The sequence below is a fragment of the Ascidia mentula genome, chromosome 7 (assembly GCF_947561715.1).
Source record: "Ascidia mentula chromosome 7, kaAscMent1.1, whole genome shotgun sequence".
In the NCBI taxonomy this organism is placed as follows: Eukaryota; Metazoa; Chordata; class Ascidiacea; order Phlebobranchia; family Ascidiidae; genus Ascidia; species Ascidia mentula.
The window spans coordinates 4667901-4680000 of NC_138572.1; the positions used below are offsets into that span (position 1 = coordinate 4667901).

At 39.2% G+C, this 12100-nt stretch overlaps 3 protein-coding genes across 3 annotated transcripts; 1 reads left to right on the plus strand and 2 right to left on the minus strand.

Moving 5' to 3' along the window:
* Positions 1 to 892: 892 nt before the first annotated feature.
* On the plus strand, positions 893 to 1933 carry LOC145908301 (transmembrane protein 177-like). The gene has a single exon (XM_082995550.1). It carries the CDS (start codon positions 935 to 937, stop codon positions 1859 to 1861), a length of 927 nt encoding a protein of 308 aa, XP_082851676.1. The 5' UTR covers positions 893 to 934; the 3' UTR covers positions 1862 to 1933.
* A 66-nt stretch (positions 1934 to 1999) lies between these two features.
* On the minus strand, positions 2000 to 4924 carry LOC145908300 (uncharacterized). The gene is made up of 6 exons (XM_082995549.1): positions 4770 to 4924; positions 4446 to 4586; positions 4003 to 4112; positions 3521 to 3701; positions 3069 to 3159; positions 2000 to 2925 (listed from the first exon to the last, which is right to left on the minus strand). The coding sequence occupies exons 1-6, from the start codon at positions 4860 to 4862 to the stop codon at positions 2210 to 2212; spliced, it is 1332 nt and encodes a 443-aa protein (XP_082851675.1). The 5' UTR covers positions 4863 to 4924; the 3' UTR covers positions 2000 to 2209.
* A 2637-nt stretch (positions 4925 to 7561) lies between these two features.
* On the minus strand, positions 7562 to 8694 carry LOC145908120 (uncharacterized). The gene has a single exon (XM_082995311.1). It carries the CDS (start codon positions 8613 to 8615, stop codon positions 7608 to 7610), a length of 1008 nt encoding a protein of 335 aa, XP_082851437.1. The 5' UTR covers positions 8616 to 8694; the 3' UTR covers positions 7562 to 7607.
* Between the last annotated feature and the right edge of the window lie 3406 nt (positions 8695 to 12100).

Here is a 12100-nt window from a genome sequence, read left to right on the forward strand (position 1 = left end):
TAGATTCAACTAATTTACCCACATACTCTTTGCACAGCATACTCTTTACCATTGATAAAAGTCACTGTCGATGCAGAATGCGGCAAATTACGAGTAGGCCGCACTCTGTCCGACAACAATATATTTTGTCATATATCACTGCTCAATGAGGTTTATCAACAATCGTTTTCAGAGGAGAATTTTAATGGTTAGGTGTGAACCACCTGTTATTTTTGGTGATATATTTGAGTTGAAATACTACACGAAATCGTAGCGGTAATATTCGCACAGATTTCTATGTTATATAGGCTTACATGTGGATTAAGTTCGGCGAAAACTCTGTGACCCGGTGTAAAACTATCTTCTGTTTAATAAGACATGTAACGAACTAATCAAAATTTCTGCTGTTGTGTTTCGGTTTACCGAATTGGGTATTCCCCTGGGTTAATTGTCAGGAACTGGTAATATGCATGTTAGCCCAGGGTCTATTGTCCTTCTCTTGCTTAATTTATGCAGAAAGTTTGCGGTAAGAAAAGGTTACTTCAATTAATTACAGGGGTGCAAACGTTATCTACATAAATAAATACATTTATGTCATCTCCTAAACAAATTTTTCATACAATGTCACGGAACACATGCGAAAGACGGTCAGACTCAGCAACGCTACAGTGACATGCAAGCTTCGACTTCTTGGTGTTGCAAACGTGCTTTATTATTGTCAAGCAATGAAAATCAAGTAAAAGTAAAATCGGGATACTGGTTTCTAATAATCCTTGATTAAATTAAATTGCTTTAGTTAGTGACTGGTATTCGCAATTTGTCAACAGATGGCAGTGCCTCAATTGTTAAAATAATTATTGTTGCAAACTTCATTAAAAATATGGATGCCTTTTTGTTTTTTATTGTAGAAAAGTATGTCTAAAATCTATAAACGGGGATAACCGATCAGTTTTGAATGGAGGGTGTTGTAAAAGTATATAAAACTATTTACAAAACTAGGAGGTGGTCTGCTACTTTTCTTGGCACAGCGTTGGCTTTGAAAAACACCTTACCTCATGTAGTCCCAACTCATGCGTTTATGCCGTATTATGCATCAGGAAATACTAACCAATTTCCTATGGAACATATGGTGTATTTGCTGAAAATGACAAAAAGTGACGTTGGTACAACAGAGTCTGTTTTACCATTTGTTACCACTGAAGCAGATGTGGTCGGCGCTGGATTTTTTGCATTTTCGAAGTTCAAGTCACCTTGTTCACTTGGCTTTCCCAAAAACTATTTCTGTAGCAACATTTTTGAATTGGACCAACTGAATGTGGTTGTAGGGAAGCAAGAAAAAAAGCTTGGAAGTTATGGAGAAAATGAGCAGAAACTACTGGAGTCCCTCATATTGTCGGAGTCTGCACAAAAATTTGCTGTTGCCCGTCATATGGTTTACTTCAAGAAAAACTGGGCCTTGTTGCAGGCAATAATTCCCAGTGTTTTCGTCTTCCTCGGCTACCTTGGATGCTTCCATGGACCTAAACTGCTGTTCGCAAGTAAATCTCCTGTATCTGTTCTTACAGTGCTCAGACTTACAATAGGTATTGCAGTTTTCACTTGGGTTGTATGCAAACTTACCAAGGCCACAATAAACCACATTGTTGTAAGCTCTGTAGACAAAACTACTGCAAAAATTTCGAAAGAATATGCAGAAGCTGGAGTTGAATATTACGAAAAACTTTGCTCTAGGAATGTAGCTCATCGTGCTTTGTTGGGAAAACAAGGCGGAGACAAGTTTACTGTGTTTGGTAATGTGAAAGATGGCTGGTTTGTCAGCTGGAATGGCCCAACTTACACTGAACGGATTAAGAACATTAAGAAAGTTTTAAACAGTTTTTAATGGTTGCATACTTTCACATATATGTTTCGACCTTGTCTTTTTCTAATTTTCTCAATAATAAATTTGTCAAACATTGTCCAGATGCAATCAATAGTATTCTGTTTAGTTTATTCACAAATGTAAGTTTGAAAGGCAGACTATTAGGGCAATATACAATGAACAAAAAAAGAATAAATTTTGTACTATGGCGAATGTTTACAGTAGAACTGGCCTGTATTAGAAGAAAAGTCACCTTATACCATGTTTATACTGTACATATTACATCGCTGTTTCTGAATGTGGTAAATAGTATGATAAGAAAACAGTATATATGTAATGAAAAAGGGATTGTATCTTATTAGGACAAGACTATTCCAAAATGCCGGCAATGATGGAATCAAGTTCGTGAACGGTTGTCCATTTTTTGCTTCCTCCAAAAGCTCTATCTTTTTCATAATCCATCTTTTCTGTACATTCTGTTTCTGGAGGGGTTAGCATCAATTTCATGTGGTCACTGAGGCTGTCAAACTGCTGGTTGAGATTTGGTGTTGGTTCTGGACAAGACATATCATCTTTGACACCAAACATGGGCATTTCTCCATTGAGAATCGACACGATCTGTTGATCGAGTGCCAGCAAAGGTTGAGGAACTGGAGTTGTATCTTTGGTGGAAGTGGTCAAGGCAGTTTCACCTTCTCTATGAAGAATGATGTTAATTTCTCGTTCAAGGCAGTTTGCCGACCACGGCTCTTTGGTGTTGCAAGAGGCACTGACATCTGCAGGTGTGTAAGTGCCGCTTATAATCTGGTTGAACTGCATTTCAAGTGACAGAATCTGCTCATCAAATTTCTCCTGTGCCTTTATGTGATCCTCCCTATTAGTTGGAATAGAATAGCTGTATGCATCTTTTCCACTTATAATGGCATCAAATGCATTTCCAATGGCTGTCACATAGGACTGAGGCCTGTCGTTGCCAGACTGGGCAGAGGTCAAACATGATTGATCACATAAGCAGTCAGCAAAGCTTGCACAAGTCTCATTGGCTTTGCACACGTCATCAATGGCTGGTTGCATCATTTCCTCGCCTGTATCATATTGTTTAAATGTAAACATCACATTGTTTAAAAGTCTGCCTTAAAACTACACAATTTGGTAACCAAATATCTACAATGCTAGTAAATTTTGAAAATGGCAATCTCTAAAAATATTCCAAAAGTGTAAAACTTACTGAAAAATTCATTCAGATCTTCTATAGCAATTCCTGGTCTTTGACAGCTGCCACCTCCGCATGTCTTGCTACACATCACAAAATCTTGCACCTGCAGCCAATAACAAAGGAGTGACATTACAATTTGGCACTAAGACTGTTGCAGACCAAAATGGAAACAACGCTTGCTACACACAGGATATCCACGTTGCTCACTATTAACTTCTTGTTTATTTAATTCTTGACTATATAATATTCAACTCGTTGGCAATTCATGTATCAGTTGTTAAAAGTGGAAAAATAACAGCAAAACATGTAAGATTCATTTATGTTTCTTATTGCCTTCGTATGAACAATATAACATGGGGTTTTAGGACAGCAATTGTACTGGCCAAGTGATTAAAGAAATGTTTATGTGTATTCGTAAGAACAATACGTCACAAAAATTGTGTTGTGTGAATGAGTTGACTCGCCTGCTTAGTCACACCGGAGTCTGTATCACTCTCCCCCATGTCCCAAGAACAAACAGAAGACGTATCGTCGCCGTGTATTGCATGACTCGACACAGAACCAAACCTACGGATCATGTTTGACATTCCAATTTCGTCAGCCTCAAAAGTAACTGATGAGAAACCGTCCAGATCCTGCTTCGTCCTTCACACAACACAAACAAATTTCTGGTTGACTTGCCAAATCTTTTACACAAATGAGCCAAAATTGCTTCATGTATATTTATATATATAATTACAATTCTTGGACACCAAACTAACACAATTCCAAAGAGTAAAAATCAAGGGGTTTCCCACTACATATTAAACTAAATTCATCAACACAGTAAAATTGCTAATTCACAGCATTGATGCACAAATTACTATCCTGCTGAAAGATGTAATAGAACATAGAAATATTGAAGACATAACATGGTGAATGTTAGAAAACAAAACATGCAACTTACAAGCTTTGGAAAGAATTCACAAGGTTGGACATAAGCTTTTCAAAGTTCTTGCAGTCTTTAAGTTGTGGAAGTTTGCTAACTTCAACACAACACAGCAACTTGCCTTTTACCTAAACATTAAATAAATTTATGATATATATACTATTTTGAAAGGGAACTAATGAATGGACATTTTATTAAAGCTATGATACAAGGGATATCAGCATTCATGAATGACTTGTAGTATGAAAAATGAGGATCTTAACAATGGACTGGGGATGTATTGGCATGCGTGTTTATCTTTTTGTCAAAAAGAATGAGGAAATGGCTGTTTGGTAGGCAGGTTTAGATGCAGTGTTTACATGGAACCAACAAATGTGATATCCGAACTGTACATACATATCATAAAGACAAACAACTGTTTAGTGGCACCCATTCATTATGAAGTGCCAATGTATTTTTACCTCTGCAACCTTTTCGTAATGTTTTTGGGAAACCCCACTTAAGCACTCCAATATGTGATCCACTTGATCCAAGAGCCACTGCTCTCTCAATTGCAACTGATGCTGTTGGTTTGAAAAGGCAGCATGTATCTCAGACTTTACCTGAAAATTGTAACAGCTTTTAAAAACAGGTTTACTTAGTACAATTCATTTTATCACACCAGTAATAAATTCTTACAGACAAATCATTATGTAGCTATTTCCCATTATGTTTTGATTTAAACTTAGAACTTATCAAATACCCAAGGTATTTTGATATGATTTATCAACAAATGAAATTAAAACCTTTTGTATATCTGCATTAATAAGATCCTTTGATTCGACCTTTGAGTTGGCTTGCTTAAGAAGTTCAGATATGGTATCAGAAACTTCTGACATTCTTAATGCACGCTATACAATTTATTGTGCCAGTCTGCAAACTACAGACATAAAAAAATATTCAAACGATATATCAAAAATACATAAATTACGAACATTGTCATATGTCAACAAGCACCAAAATTGGGTCACATGTTATTACACTTTAAAACAAGCGTATTATTTAAGGAGCACGTGCTTGAATATTGCCCTTTTTTGTTTTAAAAAAGCTAATATCGTCCTTAATTCATGCCTTGATTAAACAGCTGATCTATGGTAAATTGCTGAAGCAAAACGGAACCAATGCATTACGTAAGCATTCGAGCGTGCAGCCATTTCCTGCAAAAATCTAGTCACGTATGCAACTTTTTTTTTAAAACAATTTGGGATTGCCCGAAACAAAGGTTTTTCATTTGAAAAGACAATGTGTTTTATCCATACGAATTTCCTTTATAAAAATATTGCAATATTTGAGGAACTGAAACAATGATGACGCAGCATTTTAAACATTCCTTTTTTGTCGTCCTTCAACTTGCAGTGGGACCGGATTGCGGTGTTTCTGTACTAGATAACCTTTATGCTGAATAACCTTCATACCGCTTTCCATGCCATTTCATTTCTCATGTTTATTGTTCATCATTGTAACAGTTTTTTGCGCAAAATACGAACAATTAGTTTTTTATGTTTTTTTTTGCTATATTTCAACGCTTGCGAAGCATCAACATTGTGGTGCTTCAACAAGCAAGTAAGCCCGGTATGGAAACCCAGCCATTATAACTCAAGAGCTACACGCTTGACCAACGTGTCGATGAGAAACTAAGATCTGATAAAGTGAGATAAAGATTATGTCGGGTAAAACTTAAATGCAAGATACCTTATCTGAATGAAATATCCAAGTATGTGAGAAGTTTTCCAAAATAACAATAGTATTAACAAAAAATGTTGCACATAAAGCAGACTTCGTTAATATAGCCTACATTTGATTCATATTTTGACGTGAATTAAAACCAGGGGATTAATGCACCATGAAAGGCATGGGTTTTGATGTACAAGCTTGTCAGGGCCATTGTACGCTCGCATCTTGACATCGCGTTTCCTTTCAGTTGATGAGGAAACAAAGAGGGAATGAACCGATAGCTTGCGGCTGTAAGCTATTGAAAATGTATGGAACTTGACAGCATATTCCTTGTGAAGTGTCAAAATTGATCAAACGCGATGAAGGTTTGTTTGCTTCTGGTTCTCTTTATAGCGCCATTAAAACAATATCTCAACCAGATATGCCAAATCTGTTAATTTCAGCGCCACAAAATTTTTATCGGCAGTATGCGAGAATTGTCCATTCACAAGCACCCAACATACGCTATATAGTAAGAATGATGATTCTTTAGTTAAATTAGTGAATGGTTACTTCAAACCTCTAATGTTGTTTTGAAATGATTGATTTTGCGTTTTGATGTATTTTTTAATTTGTGTTTTGTTGTTAAAGAGCGTTGTGTTGTCATAATCTTTGGTCATTAAACAGAACGTAACAACTCCCTTCAAAATATTTTACTTTCTCTGTCTGACTTTTAGCCAAAAAAATTGGTGCACACAGGGTCTAATGGCTGAAAAAACGTACCGATTCCGGTCTATGTTGTTGACCTTTTTTAAAATGGTAAAGACGGCGTACATTTGCGTACATCTTAAAGAATATTGTGGTTATTGTCGACACCTTTATATAGGGCTAAATATACCGCGCACCTTGACACCGCCATTTCGGTGACATAAAAACTAGAAAACCACAAAGCAATGCCGCAGAAGGCCATAGTATCATGTCAGCACTGTGAACTGTAAAAAATTTTCTGATGGTAATCAGAATACAACACCTTTATATTCGGCATAATGTTCCGTACGTTGAACTGTGGAAAACCTATTGTATGCCTTTCGCACAACCAGTGAATCCGGTATTGCTGGAAACCGACCGCAACCCTATGGTCACAATACTAGTACTTGCTACAGGTTTGCACAAAATTTGGTCAAGAATGTGAAAAATTAACCGCAAAGTGTTTCTGATTCAACGCTCGGACATTCCGTTTATGGAAAAAAAGCCCTCGTTTCCCACATACAGTGGCAGGCGATGGTCGAACGATCAAGATCTGTGACCTTATCGCATAGGAAACAGCCGACCTGCCTTCCCGTTCACCCTGCCGTTGACAATAGTAAGATCTTCGGCCTGATGGGCGGCATCATTGAGTTTTTTAAAGCCCGGCGGGGTTTTCTCCAGTGCTGTTGTTGTGGTTTTTCCGTGGCTTATACCAGCACTTTGAACTTTCTACCTATTAGATGCATTTGTCCTGTATACGTGACTCTGCACGGGTCACTAAAAAGTTGAGTGCTTTATAAATACACATGATTGCCTATGTATTGAGAATGCGCGTGCGGTAATGAAAATGACCTTTCTTACTTTCTTTCTTTCATTATCGGGGTAAACATATATATTTGCAATTGCGACGTTTTAATCTCTTTGTTTCTCACCAAAAATTTGCAAAACAAGCAACATTAAAAAAAATCACAAGCAGCATTGAAACGGCTAAAATTATCCAGCTTTTCTTACCAAGACAAATATAAATGCCAAAACAGGCATCGTCCAAGCAGTTTTTTGTCCAAATAGAAAATTGCTCACAAAAGTAGAACGGTAAACATAGAAGGTTGGAGAGGAAGCAAAAAAACAATGTAAGTGCGATCGAAACGAAGCGCTTTGTGTTCACTCAGACGTCGAATGCGAGGTCAAACCATGACCGAGGTCAAGCTTTTTTGTCTTTCCGGCTTCCCATTGCAGCCTTCCAGTGGAGACCACAAAATCTTTCTCCAAGACTCAAAGGAGAAAAGGACACTGACCAAGTTGATGAGCATGTTGTACTCGTATGCGAGTACGACCATGTGTCGAGTAAAGTGGTCTATTAAGGCGAATTCGAGTACGGTAAGAGCGAGGACATCCGATACAACGCAGACGACCGCCAAGATGGCAGATCTCTTAAACATTCGGGTTACTATCTCGCCGCGTTGGGACTCGGCGTGCTTCCGAAGCGGGAAGATGAAGAGAAAGAGCATAAGGATTTGGCCGGCGGTGACCACAGCTGTGAGGAGGATCATCGGCCAGATAGTGAACTCTTCGCTGTAGCGAGAAACGCATCCTGATGATGAGGAGAAAAAGTTGATGGAGGTGACGAATATGGATCCAGCTATGAGGACACCAAGAAAGATGATGACAACACTACTCCAGCTAATAACCCCAATCCAACACTGGTCGTGGCTCTTTAAAGCCGGGTGATGATACAGGGATCGTTGTTTAAGCCAAAGGAAGACGTACACTGCAATGAGAGTTATAAAATATCCGAGAGCGGACACATCAAGCGCATATTCACATTTCCAGTGGGTTTGATCGCCATAGCCCACGTTGAAAGCCACTTGGTCGGCGAACAGACGGATGTAACTCGATACGAAAGCTGCCAGTGCTGCTCGGTATACAGCTGCCGCATTCATCTCCGAGGTTTGGTTCCCTCTTCGCGTCGAAAACTTCCCGTTGCGCACGCCATAATGCAAAAGCGCGACGACCGCCCACGTGACCGTGATAAAGGCGGTGGCGTTAAAGCACTCTGCCACAATCCAAACAGGTTGCGTAAAACGATGCATCACCAAGTTCTGTGACTGTTCGGCTCTCGATTTTAGGTGATCAGAAAAGTTTGAATCTTGTGTAAAGTTGACTGTGATTGCCTGACCATCGGAACCTGACATGATGACGTCACAGTCTTGTGATCGGTTTGTTGTACGTGGATGGCGACAGGCGCTGTTATGATACAGATGTCGTTGGGGTATTTTCAGTACAAAAAATTTTAATTTATTTCACACACTAAAAAACGGAATTAACAATGATTTTGCATTAATACAATTCAACATAGTTGGTAATAAAAGCTATAGAACCATGCTCTTCACAACACGTTTACTTTTTGTAACACAACAGTCGATTTGTTGATATAAATAAGCAACCCTTTCTTGGAAGTTATCACAATTAACTTTTCATACTGCCTCTGCAACGTTATTAATATCTCGTTAGACATTTGAAACACATAATCCTACACCCTCGGGAATCCTAGTTGCCAACTTATTAAGCCTGCGGTTAAGTAATAATGTAATCGACAAGCCACAACAACCACATAATCAAAGCAAATGTTTGACGAATATAGTAACACAATGTCTTGAAAGATACAAAAATCTAAAACAACAAGACCATAACAAAAAGGTCACCACTGGCAAGCCAATATGAGTGCTTATTTCAGACATTTCTGTTTGTTTTTATATTTCCTCGCCTTCTTTGCATCAACCGAAACTAGAAGAATTTCGTAGAAATTTCCAGGTCCCGTTTGATATTTCGGTGTTCAGGTGACTTACACTCGAATGAAAATCTAATATGGCAGACCTATAATATGGCCGCCTTGACTATGACGCCATGGCGGTATACTGCGAAGCACACGGTATTTCGAACTAATGAATATTATATCCAAGGTCGAGTGTTGATGTATTTGGCACTTCCGCTATACTCGTTGCTACTGGCTGTCAGCCATCTGAGTAAGCATTTCCACCAATGTGAGATGTCATTTTGTCCAAAATAACTAACAATCAGGATTTTGTCATCCTATTGAGATTAATCATGACTCTTGGCACGATAGCAGAGGTACTCTACGTTACACATACGACATAAACCGTCTATTTTTGTTGGCATAAACCCTCATACATATCACAAACAAATAGTTCCATAAATAAACCTGTAAACCTTAGGATATCGATACGATAGCTGTGAGCAAGAACCTGCGCAGTGGGGCGATCCTGCCAATCATGCCATTGCATGAAACAGTACTAGTTCAATAAACTGTTACCTTTGCTCTAAAGTTGACACACATCAAAATGCAAATTCTTCACGAAAATTAAAATATTCTACCTGATATCTGAGTTTTTGCTCTACTGTTCAAGTCACCTGATTTTTGTTTGTTAGTTCCAACCCTCGCTGAACACACATGTCACTACAATGGACGTTACACCGCACTGTTTTATCAAAATGCCTAAAAAAATCTCTTTTCTTCACCCTTTTTTGCACACAAAAAAGCATGCCGCGCGCCTCCAGCAGCAGCCAATTGCGATAAACGTCATCGGTTGTGGCATATGGCAGTGATATCCCCATGCTCAACGTATTGACGAGTTCATTGCTGACACAACACAAGCTGAAAACATCTTTGAGCCAGCATGGCGCCCTGGCGCTGGTATGAAAGAGCGGAGGTCCCTCTTTCTCTCTCCTTGATTATTTCCTGTTAATAATGATTGGTTGATGTACAGGCATGGGTCTTATTTCAGCTCCCTGTTTACCGCCGATAAATTGCCTTTTGGATGTTCCCTAATCCAGTACCAGTTTCGATAACACACTGCCTGGTGAGTTAAATCATTGGAAGGTAAATTTCGCAGAAAAAATGCATCATTCTTTGGGAAAAGAGGCTTAGGTAATATAAGCTCGTGGTGGCACAAACAATGTATGAGTAATATTTTGTTGACATTAATATTTTACGGGCCACTCAGCGAACCTAAACAGATAAATTGGACCTTTGTAACAATGTTCGATTTGTTTTTATATGTTAAAAAAAAGCCATATTACTGGAAAGCTGCAGACAGGGTGTGTACACGCACTGTTTCGACCTGTAAGGTCTCATCAGTGCACCGATGTATTTACTTGGTGTTTTTGCCTTTTGCACTATCGGTTACCAAGCAGATCCGTTTGGCCATAGTGCGCTCCACAGTGGTTCGTCGTCTCTGTTGTTCGGTACTCAGTACAGGGTACCCTGCAGTTCGACGTTGACCGAAAGGTACCACAAAGTGGAGATTAGTTTGCCTGCTAGTGTAAAAGCTAGCACAGTACCACTCAACAGCTGCACTGATGAGACCTTACAGGTCGAAACAGTGCGTGTACACCCTGTCTGCAGCTGTTCGATTTGTTTTTGTCTTTAAGTGTTAAATCCAAACAGCAATTACAAAAACACACATGTCTATATTTTCGTTGTTAAAAACAAATTGTAAATTGGCCACATTTTTATTAAAGTTACATAATCCAAAAAATACAATATTTCACCAATGTGACAGCACAGAAACAAGGTTATTAAGAGCTGTAATAAACAAACGTATGCGCTGGTCATATGTGCAATGCATGGATCGAAGCCAATTTTCTGTTTTTTTCAGCACTGGGATTTAAATCTTTCGGGTATATATAGATATGAATATTGGCCACCTTGATGTTGCCAATCGCCAAGTGCGAACAAGCATCATTACTGCATTAACAACTAGCGGTTATTTTTGGCAACAACTCTGTACTATGTGATGTCGCTGCCACGTCACGCACGAACTGCGTGAAAACGAGACGCAGGAGTTCCCACGCAAAACGTGTGCACAAACCGACGTATCCTGAATATGTTCTTGCGGTTTGCGTTGCCTGGAACTCAACTATACGCGGTTTTGTTGTTGCACGAGCTGACCTCGCAATTGGGCTTGTTTGAAAGGACCACAAACTATTGATTTCCAATTAGAAAATGTGAAAGTTATTGCCAAGCAGTTGAGGATGAGGTTCGCCTCCAGGATGACGTAGATGTGCTTTATTTCTGTACTGAAAGGTGACAAGGCTATGGCAACAATAAACTCAACATTGGAAGAAAAGCTCAGTGCCTGAATCACCACACACTTCTTAACCAACTTGCACAGAGCTTTAGTATTTTGGGCCGTCCTGCTTTTCCACAACGGGTAAACGAACAACGCAAGTAGCACGATTTCTCCAATCGTACCAAACGCCCCGCCAGCAGCCAGCATTGGACTCAACTCCAATAGATTGCCAATGCCGCAATCCGTTCCCATCCACGTGTACTGGCCTTTAAAGCCAAGTACGGATGTGACAGACACCAGGGCACCAATCAGAACGAAAATGCTGACGTAGCTAAGACGCCTCACAGAAGGTGACGTTAACTCCGCTAGTAGGGGATGCTGGTATAGGAAACGCTGTCGACGCCAAAGAAATAAGTAAACGTTGCCCTTGAAAAACATGAGTAAGCCAAGCGAGATGGTATTTGATACTTTACAACTCTGCGCTGAAACAGTGCCAAATATCTGGTTTACAGAGAACTGGAACGAAACCATTGAAAGTGCTCCTGCTATGTTGGTCACAAGGGCTGATCTCACAAAGGCTTCACCAG